The 19,368-nt window shown below is 49.8% G+C and overlaps 1 protein-coding gene across 3 annotated transcripts in view; it reads right to left on the bottom strand.

Moving 5' to 3' along the window:
• LOC117153838 (kin of IRRE-like protein 3) overlaps positions 1-19,368 on the bottom strand; it is a 129,360-nt gene that overhangs the window by 30,496 nt on the left and 79,496 nt on the right. For all 3 annotated transcript variants that reach the window (XM_076620064.1, XM_076620063.1, XM_033328283.2), the window contains one exon: positions 1,158-1,285. In XM_076620064.1, coding sequence (XP_076476179.1) covers positions 1,158-1,285 — 128 coding nt within the window. The remainder of the gene's footprint in view (positions 1-1,157; positions 1,286-19,368) is intronic.

The following is a 19,368-nucleotide window of genomic DNA, read 5'->3' as shown; positions in this document are numbered from 1 at the left end:
GCACACGCATGAAATACCATAGGTACTTGCCAGGTTACGGCAGATAATCTATGGAGTATTTATTCGACCGTATTTCCGCGTTTATTTCCCTTTTATTTTTTTTATCCATTCTCAATTACACTCTACGGACACGAGCTTCAACCTGAAATTCAACCTCGCGCTACGATGAGTTTCGCATTAATTTTCTCTCTTTTTTCTTTCTTTCTTTACTTCGAATCACTTTGTAGCTTGCTTTCTCGTGGTTTTACTCTCCAAGACTCGTCTATACCCCGCTGGATCGTAAATGCGTCCGTACAATACGATGCGTCGTAATATTTCACTTAAGTTCGAGCAGTCGACTCGGTTGCCTCGCAGTCAACGACGAACAAGTATTTATTGTCGGTAGACACGTAACGTCCACTTTCGGTCAGAAACTTATCTCGAGCGAAGTTTACTGGCACCGAGGCAAACGGAGAAAAGTTGGCTGCCAGGAGGTTACAGTGCTGGTAACAATGAACTATCCGGAATCGCGATAGACGGGGGCGCGCCAAGACGAAGGTCCTTTTCTTCCACTCTCCATCTCCCGGGTGCTCTCGGTCAGAGATAACGGCATGCGTGATTTTTCAAATTCTACGTACTTCGACCGTCGTACTTGGAACGCAAGTCGACGAGGGGTAGAAACTTTTTGTTCTAAAAAAAGAAAAATACTTCTATCCTTTTCTCTGCTGACACAACCTTTAATTATCTTTGTCCAATCATCATCATCTTTTTTTCATCGTTCAACGCTATTATTCGACGTTCGAAAGACCGACGGTTCGACGTCGCTCGAGCACACTGGTCTTTCTAATTCCACGCACGTCGTCCTGTTTGTAGGTTAAATTTTTTCAAGCTCCTTTCGCGCCAGTATCCTTCTTTCTCTTCTAGTATTCTTTTTCAATAGCTCTTTTAGCTCTTTTCACGTGCGTTTTGAAATTCGAAGGATAGGAACGGCGAGAGTCACGCAACCGTTTAGGATCGCCGATTTATTTCACAGGCAAATTCGACGAAAATGGAATTCACAGTCGATGGGCTAAATGCCGGATAGCTATGGCGAATAATAGACCTATATATACCTATATATCGATACGATGCGTGGTTCTACCGTTAAGAAAACTCGCGGATAAATCGTTCGTACTTACTTTTTGATCCTTCTGCCAGATACACTGTCCTCTCTTGCCGAGTACGCGGCAGATCATCTTGGCGTCTTGGCCGGGATTCACCTCGGTATATTGCGGTGACTCTTCGAATTGCTGAATGCCACGGCACACTGTAAGCAAGCGAACAAGCGAAGTCATTAACTCCGACACGGATTCTTGCGAACGATACTTTTAACGATATCGACGGGCGCCTTCAACTTCTCCTCGCATAGTTTAACGCGCGATAAAAGAAATTCTCGCATCGGGGCCGAACCAATGGAAAGTTTTGTTTTCAAGCGACGAGGAGATAACAGAAGCAACCGTATAAGCGTCGGTTTATCCAGGTATTAAAGCAGACCGGCGCTCGTTAAAGTTGTTATTTAATTCGCAACTTCGATAAATTCGTTTAACTCGCCCGTTCCCAGTCCGGACCTTCGGTTTTCATCTCGCAGCTTCCCGATAAATTCTATCAACGGGATAATCGGGTTCGACGGTGAAAACGATGCGTCCTTAATTTTCACGATGGAGAATCTTTACTTTGATTAAAATAGAACGGGTGTCGGTGACGCGCGCGTCACTCGTTCGTCGGATCTGAAAATTCTACTTGGTAAATAACGAACGTCGGCTGAACGGAACAATTCCGATGACAATAGAAGCGGATAAGCACCGTCGTCTGTTATTCATATTTTTCGATGACAAATCCTGCGTGAAATCTGGAACGACCAGAGGGACCGCTCAATGCGTGGCGTTCTTGTCCATTTGACGTTTCGTTTGCAACGTCGGCGACGTGAAAATTTTATGCGAGCGAGCGACCACGGCCGCATCGTTCCCGTCGGATTGCGATGTTAAAAATTCAATTTTTTCACCGAGATGGGAGTGTTTTTTTTTCACCAGGCGTACGGTTACGCGGCCACGAAAATAACTTTGCAAAATTAACAAACCGCCGTGCCGGTACCGTTACGTCCCCGTCCCGTCGTGTTTTATGGCCGTGAAAATGAACGTTACCTTGCGAAACGACCGTACGACCAACCAACCTTCCTTCCGCGCGCCACTTCGCGTCACGACGACGCGAAACGATGGCCCGCTCGGGATATTGAAACCGTCCCAACGAATGCGAGTCGCCGGCGAGAACAAACAGGCGTGAGTTCGCGGGGATCTTCGATAAGCCGGCGGCGGACTCGCGGAAAATAATTTATAGCGGTGATTCACGGCCGAGACAAAGACCTTAGCCAAAGTTACAGCGTAACTTGCCGAGAATTATGCATTCCCGGGCCGAACTGGCCGACTTATTTTCACCGACTGGCAGAGATAAAGCGGAATTCGCGGAGTTCCGGCTAGTTATCCCGCGAAGGGCTTATGAATTAATATCGCGGGTATCGAGAATACTTGGAGAGAATATTTTAGCGGAATATTCGGGTCGAGGTAGGAGGAATCGGATCGATCGGACGGTGAAATAAAATCTAATATTCATCGTCGTAACTATGCTCGTAGAATCTCCGGTCGAGCCGGATGGCAAGGAACGGCGCCCGAGGAAACGAACCGATCGCCGATCGCCTGTTTACGGTAAAAGTTAAGGAGTTTCGCAACAGGTCGGCCAGTGGATAAATTCGAGGTTTCCCATCAGCCGCTTTACGTTCCGCTCGTTCGTCGAGTTTGTATCGCCCGTTTCGAACAGAGCAGAGCAAATGTGTTTGCAACAAAATCCAGCAAATTTGACGATCCACGACGATCGACGTTGAAAGGAAACAAACGAACTGCAGTTTTTCCTTGTCGATTCTTTACGGCCGAATAGGAAGAATCTCGCGCTTTTCGAGGCCAAAACTGATACTCCGAATTCGCAACAGAGCTTTCGTCTCGACGTAGGAAAATCGCGCCATCGATACGCGACCGAGTTAAACGATCGACGTGTTTTCCACTTGGCGTACAGCGGGAAATTTACGAGACCCTTTCGCGAACAAGCGAATCAACGCGATGTCGCGAGCATCGCGCGATAAAAATCCTTTATCCTGTTATTAGTAGCGGGCCGGTATTTCCCTCTTTCTCGATTCCTGCGTTTCAGTCGCTCTTCTCTCGATTCGTCGACGTGCTTTCGGTGCTCGCCCGTATTACGGTTTTCCGTCTCGCTGGTTCGTACTGATTGGCTTCTGAATCGTCCAATTATTAATCTCTCATCTGGTTTTCCATGGAAGGCTAAACCGGTCAGGTGGCGCGTGATAGGTCGTTTGGCGGAATCATTCGACTGTACGTATTAATCAAGTTTGTGGGCCAAGCACCAGCCGTGTCTGTCGTTGGCTTCCCGCGATTCTCTGTTATCTCGTTTCATATCTCGCTGGGGGCACGGTTTAATCGTGGACGATAAACGATCACCTTCTTTAAATCGTTTCATCGCAAACGAGCCTCTCCGTTTATTTTAGCGGCAGTCGTTTGGCGGATTCGCGACCGACTAGCCGGAGCTAATCGCGTACGCTCGATCGAGCCGACCGGTGCCAAATCTGTTCTATTAATTTCGAAGGTTCGGCCCGAAAGAGTATGGCGGGTTAATCTTATCGACATGCTCCGTGGTATCGATCGAAGAGGGCAAAAAGCCGGAACCTTGTCTAGGAACGAACCACGTAATGCCGTCAATGCGAGCAATTTCACGCCAAGCGACTCCCGCCCCGATTCGATGTTCGATTGTACCCGCGGATTACGAAGCAATTATACCCGCTTCTCTCGTGTCCGATCGGCTAAAGAGCTGACCTTTTCGACATCGTCGACCGTTCGTAATTTGTTTCCGACCCGGCCGACCGATCCCGCGCGCTTATTATTACTCTCGTATCGCGAGGTCTTCTTGATCGATCGAGGTTCCTTCAACTCGTTCGTTGAAAAATACTCGTTTCTTTAGCGCTCGAACGTCGGCTGAAATATCGTTGAACTTATCTTCGGTAACGAATCCGCCAGGCATTTTCGGAAAATCTTCGAGGCACTGTCGGCCGCCCGACGTAATTAATTATCGGTATTTGTCGTGGTAACGAGGCCATTATCTTGCTACCATACACTTATATCCCGGAATATTTCACGAGTACCTCGGAGAACGTCTTAGCTAGGAGCGCGCGAACGGCTGAGCTAATTTTCCAGAGAAGACCAATTTTTATCCTCGCGCTTACGCATACCCGGGGAATCCGAAACGATTTAAAAGAACGAGAACAGATGGAATTACGAAAACATGGGGAACCGAGCCAGTTGGAAAGAGCTTCGTGTCCGATCGTGCTTTTTCCGATCTACTCGTCGGTCGGACATCTTTCTACGAAAATGTAAAACAGATACGGCATTTGCAGAGCTCGGTACTTGCCGCAAAGTTTTACGACCGCCTCTCCCTCTTGCATCGAACTGAACAAAGAGAAATTATCTTGCTCCAGCCGTTTCTCCGGAAACGTAGAAAGAACGTAAGGACAAAAAGAAGCAGCGCGACGGAAAAAGGTTTCTGTAACACGTGTTTGAGCAAGGAAAAATTAACGACCTGTTGTTTTCGCAGTTCGTTTTGCTCTGGCCCTTTCTACTTAATGCAGCCGGTGAATACTTTATTCGAATCGAGGAAACGAATGGGCATCTTAAGTGTTCTCTAAATGAGCGTTCCTCCGCGAGATTAACTCGCGTCTCGCGGACCGACGAATCCGCCATGATTGGTCACCGGCGAGAATGGATTGCAGAGCAAATTCTTCGCAACTACAGTGAACGATTTTCCGATAAACAGGGAGAGAGACAGAGGCAGAGAGAGAGAGAGAGAGAGACGATCTGTGAAAGCCGGTTACCGCCCGAGCGCATTTACATCGATCCATCGGTACGCGGAACGATAATTTAAAAGGACAACGTTTTCGCAGCACTTCCGCTTCGACCTGTCGATCGGAAGAAGCAAAAAGGAAAACAGGCCGGGGGAAAAAAAGGGAACGTTACATTGCGCGAGGGATAACAAATGCGCCGGCTGCCGTAACTTGGCGAGCGACGTTGCGACGTTCGAGCTTCCAGCTTCCAGAAGGGGAGAAGGTTTTAGATAAAAGCGCGCATGGAAAAATCTTTGTTCGTGCGATCGACGTACGCGTCGGCTACCTAATTTTCCCTTTGTTGAAGTGGTTACCGCTTCTAAGAAAACTCTACATCTGGTCTGTTTAGTTTTCTCAAGCACCGAAGCCATCGACAGCGTGTAGACAAAAGACTGCGACGAAGACAGACCATAAACGGTAGACAGGCGACGTTGTCTTCGGGGTTTTCAGTTATTGGGTAACGCAGCTAGCGTGCGGATCTGGTCCAGCTCAAATTGTATTCTTGCTTATAATTACACTTCTATTTAGGTATATTTTCTGCCTCACAATTTATCCACGAGTTTTCTCTGTTTACACATCGAATAATCTCAACACCTTTTAATACGAGCGAGGCGGAATCAACGCGACAGTAGAGGCAGTAAATCGCGTCGGATATATTTTCTTCGGCCGTAGAAACCGGTCTCCTTTAAAAAACTTTTAAAAACACAGCAGCTCTCGGCCCGCACCGCTTTTCCCTTTAATTTATTTTCTCCAGCCGAAACAGTTTCGGCGGAATTTCGCGAATAACGAACGTTAGGATACGTTTCTTCTCCGGTTAAATGAAACGGCGATGTTCCAGCAAAGGGGGTGAATTAAAAAGGAGGAGGCAAGGGGTTGCAGGCAGGTAGAAGAAGAAAAAACTGCTAGTGTCAATATATCGTCGGACCTGTGACAGTTTTTAATCGCAGAAGTACGTTATTGGTGATTCTCTGTACATCGTATTCTCTCCTACTCGAACACCGCATATATTTTTTTTCCCCGCTGTGTACATACTCGCGTCGGACTTTTGCCTCTATCGATGTTGCCGTTATATTCACGAGACCTGCATATATCCACACGGTGGTACATACCTTTTCTTCGTCGACGCTCGTCGATGTTGTTGCGAATTAAATGCGACGCGATACGTATCGAACCCGTTACGAGATACACGCGGAGTTGGTCGCGCCGCACCGCGTTCTTCCGATACGAGTGCCACGATACAATGGCGTTCGATATCGATCCGTTTTGGCCGGGCCGGCCTTCCAATTTTCAAAAATGTTGCCAAGTCACCTTTCGCTTCTTACGCGCGTACGCGTGGGGCCTGTCAATCCCTTTGGGGCGCGAACGTTCGTTTACGTTATCGACGGCAGCGAAACAAGAATAGGGAAGGGAACGTATCTGCCGTGAATACGAACAGCTTGTAGGATTTGCAAATTTAAATTCACCGTTGTGTCGGCGGCAATAAGCGAGCCGGCAGCGCGATGTCGCGCTTTATCGTGATTAAATGTCAACACGATCGGAGGCCAGCGATATCGAGTTATCTAAAATTTTTCCAATTACGAAACTGGCGAAACTACGTACGAGGCCACTTGACCGGGTCACTGGCATCCGATCATCACCGATCTGCCGGACTCCACGGTATTTCGTATCGCCGCAACATTTTCATCGGTATCGTGGCCGACGATCGGCCAGTTAACCCGTGTCGTTGCACCGTTCGAAAATTGTTTTATCGCCACGACGGCTTGTTACATCCTTGGTCGCGTTAGCGTCGACCAACCACGCTCCCTACCCGTGTTTCATCGTTCATCGATTAATTTCGCCAAGGCGAAACGCGCAAATTTAATAGCAACCGAACGTAATCGACGAGCATCGACGACTCCCACCGTCCCTTAACCGTCCCCCCTGCCCCTTCGCCGCTTGTTAGCCATTTTTACACCGTCGCTGATGCATTACGAATTTACAGGTGGAAACTCGGCGGGCGTCGGCTCGTAAAGGGCGAATAACCTCCTTTAAATGCCCGCCTCGATCCACCGGATCGGTAATTAAATTGTTGCGCGAATTAGCGCGAGCGTTGGCTCGTGCACACAGAGCCGCGCTTTTCCGCCTCCCCCCCTCTCCCGTTCACTTTCTGCGGTTCGACCGAGTATCGCGGAATAAAATTTCTCGATGGCCTCTCTTACCTCTATTGCCTCGGTTACGCGGCAAACACGCTCGCCCGGAACGAGCCACTCCACCGAAAAATTACGGTTTCAAAGAGCTACGGGTAATCCTCGTTGTTTTTCGTCTAACTGGTCTCCGAGCGTTTTCCGCGTTTTCCAGCAGCGGCCGTGCGTAAAGCAAATTCACGTCGACGTCACGGGATGTCGCGAGATCGTCGCCAACTGCTGCTCTTTGGTAATTGTCAGGCAAATCAACCTATCCACGACAAGGGATCGAAACGGAACGCGCAAGGTTTTGCACGGAAGCCGGTTGAACTCGACGCCGAGAACGCGATTTCGGTTTTCACGTCGTCCAGTATTTTCCCTCGTTTATCCTCGGCCACGGCTTTATGAAAGGCTATCTGTCTTAATATTTGGTCGACACACAGCCTGCGCGAGTTTCGCGCATCGAACGCGAACGCGTTTCACCGACCAGCTTCCCCTCCAATTATGTTGATACAGTCTACAGGCAGTTTTAGCTTTCTCGTTTTTCACGCAACGCGTACGCGGCACGACGATCCTTTCACCCGGTGGAGATTCTCTCTGTCTGATGGCGATACGCAGCCCTGTATTTATTTTCTGGCAAGTAGGATAGTTTTTTCCACGATTGGACAGCGCTTGGGCAAACGGATTTTATTTGGACGGCACTCCGGGAGAAATGTTTGCAACGACTATTGGAAAATATCGGCAACGATTCGTTTCTCTGCGAATTTCCGCCGTCTCCGCTGAGAGTAGATTAACTTTTTTCGCGATACTCGCCGGAGGATACGATCGTAACGAATAATTCCTGTCGGTACCCCTTCTTTTTTTACGCGTCATGATTTTATCGTAAAACATTTAGTACGTTTCGATCGACGCCCCTTGCCCCTCCGCAGAGGCAAAATATTTCCATACGCTCTGACAAAATTGTTTTCGCACATCGTGTAAAACCAACCGTTACCGCTCTTCATATCTGTTGCAATTTTCATTCAAGCGTTTCACTGTTTTACGAATAAAACTATGCAAATAAAACACTCGACCGACGGATTGTCGATTCCTCACGTATCTAGCACGAAAAAAATATTTATTGCCAACAATGACAAAAGTCACCGTGTGTGTGTGTGTGTGTGTGTGTCGCTAGCGTACGGTTTTTTCAAACTGCAATCGTTGACCATCCCATGGAATAAACCGTAACGTTAAACGTAATCGCGCGAACGCAAAGGATCGCACTGTCGCGTCGTCGTCGCGAAAAGTTAAACGCGCTGAAACGGAAAAAGGTGGCCGCGACAGCGCAGTGCCGCGCAAACTTCTGTTTCAATTCGGATTACAGGAACGCGTAAAATTACCAGGCCGGTGTAATATACGAGTGACGTGGATCGGGTATTAAATTACAGTAAAGGATAGGAGGGAAGGGCCGTATCAAAATTTCGTAGGAAACGTTTCAGCACTTTTCGAGGAGTGTCGGTGGAAATCTAATTAACGCGAGTCCGTTTTTAGCTTGGTTTTTTGACGGGCGAAAAAAATTTTTCAGCGCAAAAAATAGGGGATAGGAGCAAAGGAAATAAATGGGGAAAAAAGAGAGCGGCGAGGGAAAACGGGCAGCGATCCTCCGCGATTTCTGTATCCCGTGCAGCGGCGCGCGTTGAAATCCACAGTTTCGATCGATTTAATCTTTCGCATTTCCGACGTAAAACGTCATCGAGAACGGGTCAGTCGAATTTTTTCTCTGCCTGAAATTTTCATACGGTCCGCTCCACAATTTAATCTACACCCATCCCATCTCTCCCCTGTCTCTCTCTCTCTCTCTCTCTCTATCGGCGTAGCTTCCTTTTTTTTCCCCATAGCCCCGAAATAGTTGAACGCATTAATCCCCGAGGAATTCGCTGGCCAAAGCGACCTATATATAATGAAAGCTATTAGAACGATCATTGAAAACTGCCACGGTTCCACGAACATCGTTGACCATCGCAATTTTCATGTGGAATACGCGCGGTCGCCGTCGCTCCGTTACCGAAACGATAAACCGACTTAAACGCGGCATTAAACGTTACGTGGTAATCATCGCGGTGTAACGCGATTGCGAATTTTGCCGACGAATTTTCGCCTTTCGTTTCGTTATCCGTTCGTTCGAACGATCGTTTTCGTCGTATCCAGCTCGACGTCGCGTCGCGTCACGATCGATCGCGAAAGTTGCTGGATCGTGAGACTTGCGACCGCGTGGAGAACAACGGCGCGACTTAATCGAAAAAGTGACGGGCGCTGGATTCGAAGTTTAATCATGAATCTTGAATGAGCGCGTCGAGCCACGTCGTACTCCCAAGAGTTATTTCGACGTTTCCTGCGAATGTCGGTCGCGTTTCCGCTGTTACGTGTAAGAGGCGACGGACCAACTACGAATCCAAGTTTTAACCGAAGATATTTTTTCATGATTCTCGTAAAACGCATCCAGGGAAATTCCGTTGTGACGCGCGTGACCCGATTCTCCAGGCCGTGCAATCTGTTCGGCCCGATTTCGCGCCACATCTGCCTGCAACGTCTATTTCTATACCGTGCGAGAATCCCGAAAGGCACGACGACGTTCCTTTAAGTAATCACCGCCGGCTGTTTCGCGTTCGTTTCGATCGCGATCGAACATGGGATTTTCATTTTCTCCTACGCCAAGTTTCTCGCCATTTCAGAGAGTGGTGGCGCACACATGGGCGCTCGGTGTACCGCGGAAAGTTACGAGCTTTCCACGTGCTTTCGTCGCGACGCGACACGCGTTAAACGTTCAAACAGGCGAGAAAGAAGGACGTTAGACCGATTGTTATTCCACAATTACGACTTCTCCCCGATGGTGTTCTCCGCGCCCTTTACACGGTTAACGAGGCAGCTGTGCGAGCACGTTTTTAATTGCGTTCCTTGGAAGCCGGCGGATCCTGACGTCGCTCGTCTAGGACGAATTCCGGAAACGGTGCGTTACAAAAGCCTCGAATTCAGAGGAAAAACGCGTGCAAGAAAATATCGCGCGCTCGCACGGGCTGACGGTCGCGAGGACGTGTCTCGGGTCCGGATGCACGGTCCATGGTAACGACGTTTCCGTGTTTCGAGAGTCGGGCGTCGTCGTCGGGCGAAAAAAAAGGGCTCTCGGTAAAAACTCGCGTGGATCTCCTCGTTAACGAGGATCGCGCAGCCTTTGTAAAAGGCGCGAGAAAGAGCCAAGGGGAAAAGAGTTTCACGATGAAAAACGCGTTGCTACTTTCTCTGCGAGCGACGCGCGGAAGCTCGCTTCGCTTCTGGATTCTCCTTCTTAAACGTCTGGATCGTCGATGCCATTGTTCGTCCCATACTCGCTGCCATTCATCGTCTCGCGTACAAAGCTGTACGTAACAAATGCGTCGGGCGATTCTTTCGATTTTCCATCGATCCCCGCGTAAAAGACGCCACGTCGCGCTATGCTCGTCATCGTTCGATCAACACCTTCGAATGGCTCGTAAAGAGCGCCGTCACCGAGAATATTCACTCGCCGCGTAATACGAATACTTGTTGCTCGTAGGATTCGAGTCGCGTTCCTTCCTCTTCGAGAGCAAAACTTGCACAGCTTTGCGAACGTATCGATTCACGCGCTACGTTCCGGCTATACATATCGTCGTTGGTGCAAGCTCGCTACACAATTTCGTCCGCCGAGGCTGTCGCTCGCTTATCTTCCGCTCGGACGTTTAACGTTCTCAGTTCGGTCTCGATTGTCCCGGACAATGGAGAACCGGCTATTCCATCACGATACAGCGAAATCGCGTAATGAAAATGGCGAGCGCGCAGGGATCGAGGGCTCGGGACGAGCACGGATTCGCGATACGTGGAAACGAGCACGATATGGCGAAAAAGAGAGAGGAGGATCGAGCGTGGTGGGATGTGCGAGGTTAAGGGGGAAAGGGATGGCTGGGTTTGTAGTACGCGATAATTCACTCTCGGTCGCAGAAGCGGCAGCCTCTGGAAATGGAGTCACCACCCCCTACGAGGCACAGGTCCCCGCGGCCCGGCCAAGGGGTGGCCGGCTTAAACGGGTTTGTATCCCCGATGAGGACCGAATTAGGTTAGCACGAAAACAGCCTATACACCGTACTCTCTTCTCTTTCGACTTTCCTGCAATCTACACCACCGACTACGTCCCTACAGCTCGACCTTCCCCTGCAAACTATTCCACCGATTCTCGTCTGGCCAACTATTTTCTACTTAGCTTTCCGGCGCGGTGTCGCCTCGCTGCGTTTACGCGTTCCAGATGCGGTCGCAACCAGCTCTTCTATCGAAGTTTCAGCGTTACACTTGAGGATACGCGCGCTACTTTGCGTTGTTCGTTGCGTTGGTTGTTCGTGCCCCCACCCCCACCCCTCTCCTGATTCAAAGCAGAGATGAATTGAAAGTAACCGCGAATTTCAACATCGACGAGGAAGATATCTCGTTCGACGAAGATGATTCGATAAGAGGAACAGGTGACAGCCATTCTCGGTAGACGAAACAACGCGCGTAAACTGCCCGAAATCGGCCAAAATTGCCGAATTATTACGCTAATTAGATAGGTGGGAAGCAAATTTCTATGGAACGTAGTGACGCCGTTGAATAGACTTTACCAATATCACTACTACCACTACCATTGAACCGTCCGCTGTCAACAGCATCTGTACAGGCGCTGCAGACCTCGGCCGTTGTGTTGTTTCGCGTTCGCAACAAGCCGCCGATGACGAATTTTGAAAATGCCCGAACAAACTGGTTGACGCGACCGAACGAGCGGCGCGGGGCGCGACAGGGAGACGGCTCGCGTCGCTGACGAGAATATTCCACGTTTTGTATTTTGATAAACGACCTCTAGAGAATTAAATTCCCAGCTCCCCTCCGGTTAGTCGCGGCCCCCACCCATTTTCCTAGCGTCCAACAGCCGGCTTTCCTCGTTTTTGACCGGACCATCTCGCTCTCTTTTTCTCCGTACCGCCTGTAACCGTAACGGGCCGCGTCCAGAACGTAACACAGATTAATCTGTTTGTTGATCCTATTCCCCTGCGCTTTTTTCGCCTCCGACCCCTTTTTCGTTGCTGTCCTCCTTGCCGTCTCACGCCGCGAGATTTTCTCTTGCGCCACGGCTGCGTCCAGCTGTACCTTTTAAATTCCACCGCATACCTTTCCTCCCTCCGACGAGCATCGCCCGTCCACGTCGTTTCATCACACCTCCTACTACCCCGCGTTTTTATTCCCGCACCCCTTTATTTTTGTTCACCGCCCATCCTTCATCCTTCAGCGAGGCGCTACGAGACGTTTCTAAACCGGTCGGTGAAATTTCCCATTCTTCGATCGATCGGAACGCGCGAGGAAGACGAATCGCTTGCGAATTTTTCCTGTTTTCTTTGCGCGCGTGCAAGAATTTCCGCAGGGAAGCTGCGGAGAATTGCGCTTAGGCTTCGACGTTTCACCCGGGGTGTTTGGTCGTTCGTTTTAAAACAGCCTGTAGAGGACACCGGGCGGTGGAATCGCGCGCCCCTTTGCCTGCCGCCGTGCTTTTGTTCGCGAAACGGCGCGGCGGTGAAAGACGGGAAACGGTGGAAAAAAGGGAAACATCGAAGTAGGCAAAATTTCCACCCCACCGGCAGAAACGCTTTAATAGAGCGCTTTAATGAAACGCTCGAATAGAGAGATCGAAGGGAGCGACCACGGAAGAATAGGATGGTCCGCTTCGTTCTCTATTTTTCCCGAATGCCGATGACCCACGGGCGGAAGAACAAAGGGAGGGCGTGCGAGTCGAAAGTTGGTTCGGTTGGTGGGTTCTGCGAGAAAAATTGATCGTTTTCCCACGGGCTGGTTGGGCGAGGGGAGAGACAGGTTTGCCGAGGTTCGACGTAATTAAGATCAAAAGTTCGCCTATCGGCATCGCTTAACGAACAAGCAAGGCTATTTCCGAGAAGCTGCATGAAATTAGCGATCCTCCTTTCTCCTTGCCTTTCCACGAAACCTGTAATCGTCCCTGAAAAAAGGCTCCTTTCCATGCAAAGTGCCTCGAGGATATAAACATCGGCTCGTTCCCAGCCAACTTGCCTATGAGATCATTTTTCCCGCTTATCGCCATAGCTAAGAGGGAGGAGATATCCAGCGAATCCTGGCGTGCATTCGAATTCGGATGTCTTTATCAGCCACGGACGCTTTCCCCTTTCCTACTTCGTGTCCGAGCTAGCTGTCGCTTGCTTTATTAAATAGGGCAGTCCTTGCGTACACACGAGGGAACAATGCACAGTCGTCTCTGATCGAATACCTCGACACCCGATTACCCTCCGCTCACAGAACAGCCAGCGTATATATCCCAACGCGCGAATCTCCCAGTGGCAGCCGACGACGACGACGATGACGACGATGACGACGAGTGTATTTTGACAATGTCCCTGTGAAGCGTATACCTCGAAACGACAGAACGCGGCAGTAGTCTATGAACCGAGAGAAATGGGAATATTCGATCTTTGTCCGAGTCACAATGGATGTCCCGCGGAGCTGGTAGCCTCCTCCCCGAGAGGTCCGAACACCGAAAAGCGGCAGGAGAAGAGTGGCGAGCGAACGACAGAGCGGAGGTTCGTGGTCGCGAAAATGGGGCACGGTATGCGCTCGTACGTGACGAAGCTCGACGAACCTCGACGATGCTGAGTGTGATTCGGGGCGAGCGCGTGTCCTACGGTTTGTCTCCTATATCACAGCCTTGATATACGGAGGTCGCTGGAGGCCGGGAATCCGGCGGATCTACCGGTGCACGTTTTTAGAGACGCGGGCCCGGCACGCGCGACACCATTTTTATTCCGCTCGTTGTCGTTTCGTACGTGCGGCTATGCGCGATTCGCGGCAAACTGCCGCTTTGTGTCGCTCGACGGTGACGAAACTGGTCGTAAACGCCGCTCCGCATTACGCTGCGAACCGTGTACCACCCTCCGCCGCCGCTTCTCTTGCCCCTGCTTCTCTTCTTTTAATATTCCGCCACTTTCCGAAGTGCTAGAAAACTTCATCGGCGTAAAAAAGAAAATACGAGTCGCTGATGATGCTCGCTCGTAACCGAGTTTCACGGGCGCCGTATAATTTTCCGAGTTACCGGATAAACTCGACGTCAGTTCCGGCAACTTGGACGTGGATGGCGGGGAGACAGGCGTCGATATCGACGCCGACGATTATCGAGAAGCGTCTTCGCGCGACCAAATCTTCCCAGGGATAGAAAGTGTAAGCGCCATCGTAAAGTTGCTCCAACGACTGCGTGCGAGAGGAGGAATTTTAAATCTTACCCGACCAGGCGGAATTTCCCGATCCCTACAGGTGTTACTTCTTCAGATCGTTCGACGATTACGCGGTGGAAGGGTTGGTGTTGGTTATGCAACCCCCTCGTGATTTTCCATGTTCCAAGAAACACGTTTAACAGCAAACGGCGTGATTCGTTGCATCTACTACGTTTACATGTAGAGAAACAGATTTACTTTAGATAGCGCAGTGTAATTGTTTCTGCTAACGAGAAGCATAAATAGCATAGCTTGAAAAACAAGTTCTCCGTCCTCCCGAAAAAGACATATTTCTTGAAAATTAATTCGGATAAAGTATTCGTAGTGTTGGAGTATATTTGAAATACATTGGAATATATCACTTGTCTTTGATGTTTTCGCAAATACAATTAACGTTTTCGAAATTACGTAATTACTACGCTATAGGGGAGGGTCATACGGTCCCGGAGGATCATTTTCTTCTCTATTAACGTATCAACGTTGTTTCATCCTTTATTTATGTTATGAACGTACAAACACGCCTCGGACAAATATTTCTGCGAGATCAGGTCGTAAGGCGACGTCTGCTCGTCTCATAACGAGCATACGGCGAATGCACATCGCGCGCGCAAAAAAAAAAAGAATATTTCGAATTTGCCTCGCGTATTCACTTTTGATCTGGAGACGTACGAAAGAAAGATTTTTTTCCGACTTTTATTAGTCTCGTTAACCTCGTTTTCCTGCAACTTGCAAAGATGTCTTACCTGCGCGAAACACGCGAAATTCAATGAAATTCTTTTTCATTTACTTTCACCTTTCATCGTAGATAACCGTCTTGCTAGTTTATAAACGTTTTACGCAAAAACTTCAAGCAGTTAAAGTTACGAATCGGATTTTACCAAGAGATATAGAGCTGTGCAACCATATTATCGCCTTTTACCTCTACCCTGGCTACAAAGACCGGGCTATATCGAGGGAGATACCGGATCACCAAGAAGCAGTACGTGGCTGGGTACTCGATTTTCGCTCTTATAAGGAATTCACGAGGTTCCACTAAACCCGCCTCGCCGATTAAGGGTTAAGCGCTCGTGAAACTTCGCGATAGCGATACTTCCTACATACTCGATCGCTGCGATAATTCTTCCGAATCCCTTATACCGATCGACGATCCTATTTACTGCAGTTAGTCACGCCGCGTGCTACGAATCTGTCCGTTATTGTATCGGTTGAATCTGTGTCGCATGACGAAATTTATCACGGCAACGCGTCTAACTGCACGCAAATATACGCGCGTGTAATTCCATGCGTCGGTCGTCCCAGAGCGGCGCGTTGGTCGGGCTTTAACAGCGATATACAATGTACAGCCGCAGCAGACTCGACGCGATCACGCGTGTTCGCGTATTCCTATTGGTGCGCGTGAATGGACTAGCCTCGGCTAGATCCCCGAGGTAATTAATATTAAGTATCAAAGTAGTTGCCCGGAGACTGCGGCTTCCAGTTCGCTCGTATGTAAGCTCGATTTCAGCTCACGGACGCGCACACCAGATCGCGACGCCCGATCGATTTTAAATCTGTTTTCGGCAAAATTGAAAAATAAACGGCTCGTCTTGCGTAAGTTACGAATACCTTGAAATTAAAATTATTCAAACATTTGCCCACGAAGTTTTCTCATTGGCCGCTCCTTAGAAGGCGAACTTTCTCGACGATTTTTCAGCCTCGTTCTTCGCGTCTAGTTCTTTCGGTAAAAGGAAGAGCGCACGGTGTTTAGATATCGTTCACAGCTACGTACGGTCCAGCCATAATGCTGTCGATGCGACAAATAAGGTCGCTCCGAAGAGATACGATTGGTTCGCTGCAGTGGCAGACTGTTCCCGTTGGATTGAACGGGTCATTCCAGTGACCAGGCACGGTCGGTATAGGCAATGTGTAGATTATTCGTGTACACAGGTCGGTACACACGCGACAGGCTTAACGATCTGGTCACGCGCGCGGATATTAATTCCGTTAAATCGCACGGATAAGCCGGCGGACGACGAACCGAGGGAAAAACGTGGGAAATGAAAAACGGGGCCGATGTGTTTCGCGGTGGTCCGACCGATATTTTAACCACGAACGAACGTGGAATTTATCCTAGCGGCGTTCCCAGCCAACGGTTCGTTACGGAGAAATATCGATGCCGCACCCCGGTGAATTTCTTGCTTCCGTCTCGCGCTACCTTGCCGCTGTTGCATCTTACGTAGCAACACGTACGAACCATCGGATTAGTCGCGTATCGTAAAACGGTATATCTCGCTCGATTAATCTCGCCGGTCTTGTGCCATTGAGATACGACGTCGCGACGAACCACTCGCAGGTTCGTGCACGGTGTTCCCTAGCAGCGGCTTCGAAACGCGATTCTTCTTTCGGCAAGCGCGTCGACCCACGCCGATACCTCGCGATGGATACTCGGCCACGAAGAAAGGAAGGAAGAAAGGAAGATCATCAGCATCGACGGATGCTTTTAGAAAACCATTAAACCGGCAGCCCTCGCCGATCGTTCAACCCCCTCTCTTTGCACCCCTTGATTTTAGTTCTCGCGCAGAGACGGGAAAAATCTCCGAGCACGCTCCGCGAGAGTCGTTGAATATTTATTCAAGCCGCGTTTCCAGCCTGCACGGTTGGAAATAGATGGGAGTGCATACGACCACCGCCTACGTACGCGGCCTCGCACTCGGAATGCAAAATAAAAACATACAACGTTAACGCACCATCCTGCCATCGGTTTTCGCTCTGTTCCGCCCCTTCGCGTCTCGTTGTATCCTTTTTCTACGCACCCGGCAAGCATCGGTCCTCGTGTCTCTTCGCGAATCCTCGACCCGCCATGCTATCCTTTTTCTCGTCCGTTTAGTATTTCGAGCCGCGGCGAAACGAAAGGACAGGCCGTTTCGTTGCCGGAGGAATGACGCGAATGCGCGTCGTACGAGGAAACCATCGGGTCCGGTCTATGCGGAAGGGAAATCACGTGGTTCCGGCTAGGTGATCAAACGAACAGCAGCGTATGTGAGGCACGTGCCGCCGATGTTCATAGGTGCGCTTCGACATAGCTGGCATTTTCCACGTTGGAACGCTCCGCGCTATCGGACAAAGGGACTCCTAATAAATTCCATTCGACTCGGTATCGAACCGCGACCCGGCAAGGATTTTTTTCATCCCTGCACCCTCCACCCGCCCCGCTTCTCATCGACCGCCCGGCTAGCTTTCGTCGTCGTGTTCTCCTTTTCTTTCTCTCTCTCTCTCTCTCTTCTCCAGTCCTTTTCTTTCGCAAAACCACCGGTCCAGCTCGTTGGAATCTCGCGACCCGTTAAATCGAGCCAAGCCGAGATTTACGATTACCGATTCTTACTCCCGCCCCGCTTTATTTACGAGCCGTGCCGAGAGGCGCAAAACGATCGAGACTCCTTTAACGGTCTGCCGGGGAAAACACGTTCCCTTTAAATACGTCGGTGCGCGAAACGCGTCTACGCCAATGTGTCCCAGTGGCACAGGGTTGTGTCTCGGTAGGGCGGTGAGGAGGAAGTAGGAATGAGAGAAACAAAAAAAAAACAGAGAGAGAGAGAGAAAGCACGCGGAGTGGCAGCGGTGGACGGTGGAGGCGGCTACAGCGGCGGCTTCTGCCCCCCGCCCCCTTTTCTACTTTATTTGCTTTGCAGCCACGGGAGGAGAGGGAGCGGTGGTACGGTGACGAGGGTGAGGAACGACATTTTTCACAGAGCCGCGTGCTTTCAACTGTTATTTCAACGAAAATTCGCCAACGGCTCGCCATTGTCCCCAACCGTGCACGGCTACACACGCTGGCTCAGATATTGCCGCGATTTTTTTCCCCGCCACAGAAACGAGGAACGTATGCCGTGGCGCGTATCGCGCGCGCGCGCGCTTTGGGATTTTACGCGTTGGTTTGTCGGTACCGCGTGCTATTTTCCAAATGCAAATGACTCCGCGAAACGAGGGCCAACTTCGAAACGGTTCGATGCGTATGTCTGCGCTTGTATTACTCGGGCCAGGATGCGCGTCGAGGATATAAGATTATCTCAAGCTTACGGCACGAGCAGCGCATCTGGCTATTTTTGGCAAGTTGGAATTTCCAAATTGCACGTTACAGAGTTTACAACTCGGACCGCGTCGACAGCTTAATTAGCATCTTAAGCGGCCGACGAGTTCGCTCAATTGCAAACGACGCGTCGTAAACTTTGACACCAGACGAGAACTCGATAGTAGGCCAACGGACCAAGTGCCTACCGGGACGTTGCGCTACGCACCCTCGGCCAGGAAAAACACACCGGTTTGAGAACAGAAGTAGTAACTTAACTTCATACTTCACTTTGTACTGAACTTTATACCACACAGATTTCGTACTAGACGCTTACGTTCAGATCTCACGCTTCGAACACACTAAACGCTTAGGTTCGTACTTTAGAAGTCAGATCGGTCAGAGTGCAACACGTCAGGCAAGACACTTGGAGAGACGCTTCGAAGAAACACAAAATCACGATCGTACTAAAACTCTTTGATCTATCCTCCACCTTAAACCACGTTAATATCGTGCAAGGTTCGCGAGTCTAATCGAAGGATTTCGAACTAACTGATCGCCGACTGAGGGCCGTAACGAACGATGCGTCATCTCCGGTGGCGAGTGAAAAGGCGACGCGCGACTTACGAAATCAACGGCGCCGATTACTTCTTTCGTTCTCTCTGCTGGAAACGCGCACGACGACGCGGCGTGTTGGTCGTAAGCGATTGGAAATCCGTCGTTAATCGAGGAAACTTCTGGTTTTCCAACGATTTACGACCGCAGAGGAAAAGATTATCTCGCTCGGTGCAATGGACTTAGGTCGAAGCATCGCGAAAGCGGGTGCGCGTTACAGAAACGCGAAATTTGAAATCCTCGGCAAGTCGGTGGAAGTCACGTAGCCGCGTTCGTCAGCCTGTAATT

The sequence above is a fragment of the Bombus vancouverensis genome, chromosome 7, assembly GCF_051014615.1.
Source record: "Bombus vancouverensis nearcticus chromosome 7, iyBomVanc1_principal, whole genome shotgun sequence".
Lineage (NCBI taxonomy): Eukaryota > Metazoa > Arthropoda > Insecta > Hymenoptera > Apidae > Bombus > Bombus vancouverensis.
This window is presented reverse-complemented; position numbering and strand designations above follow the sequence as displayed.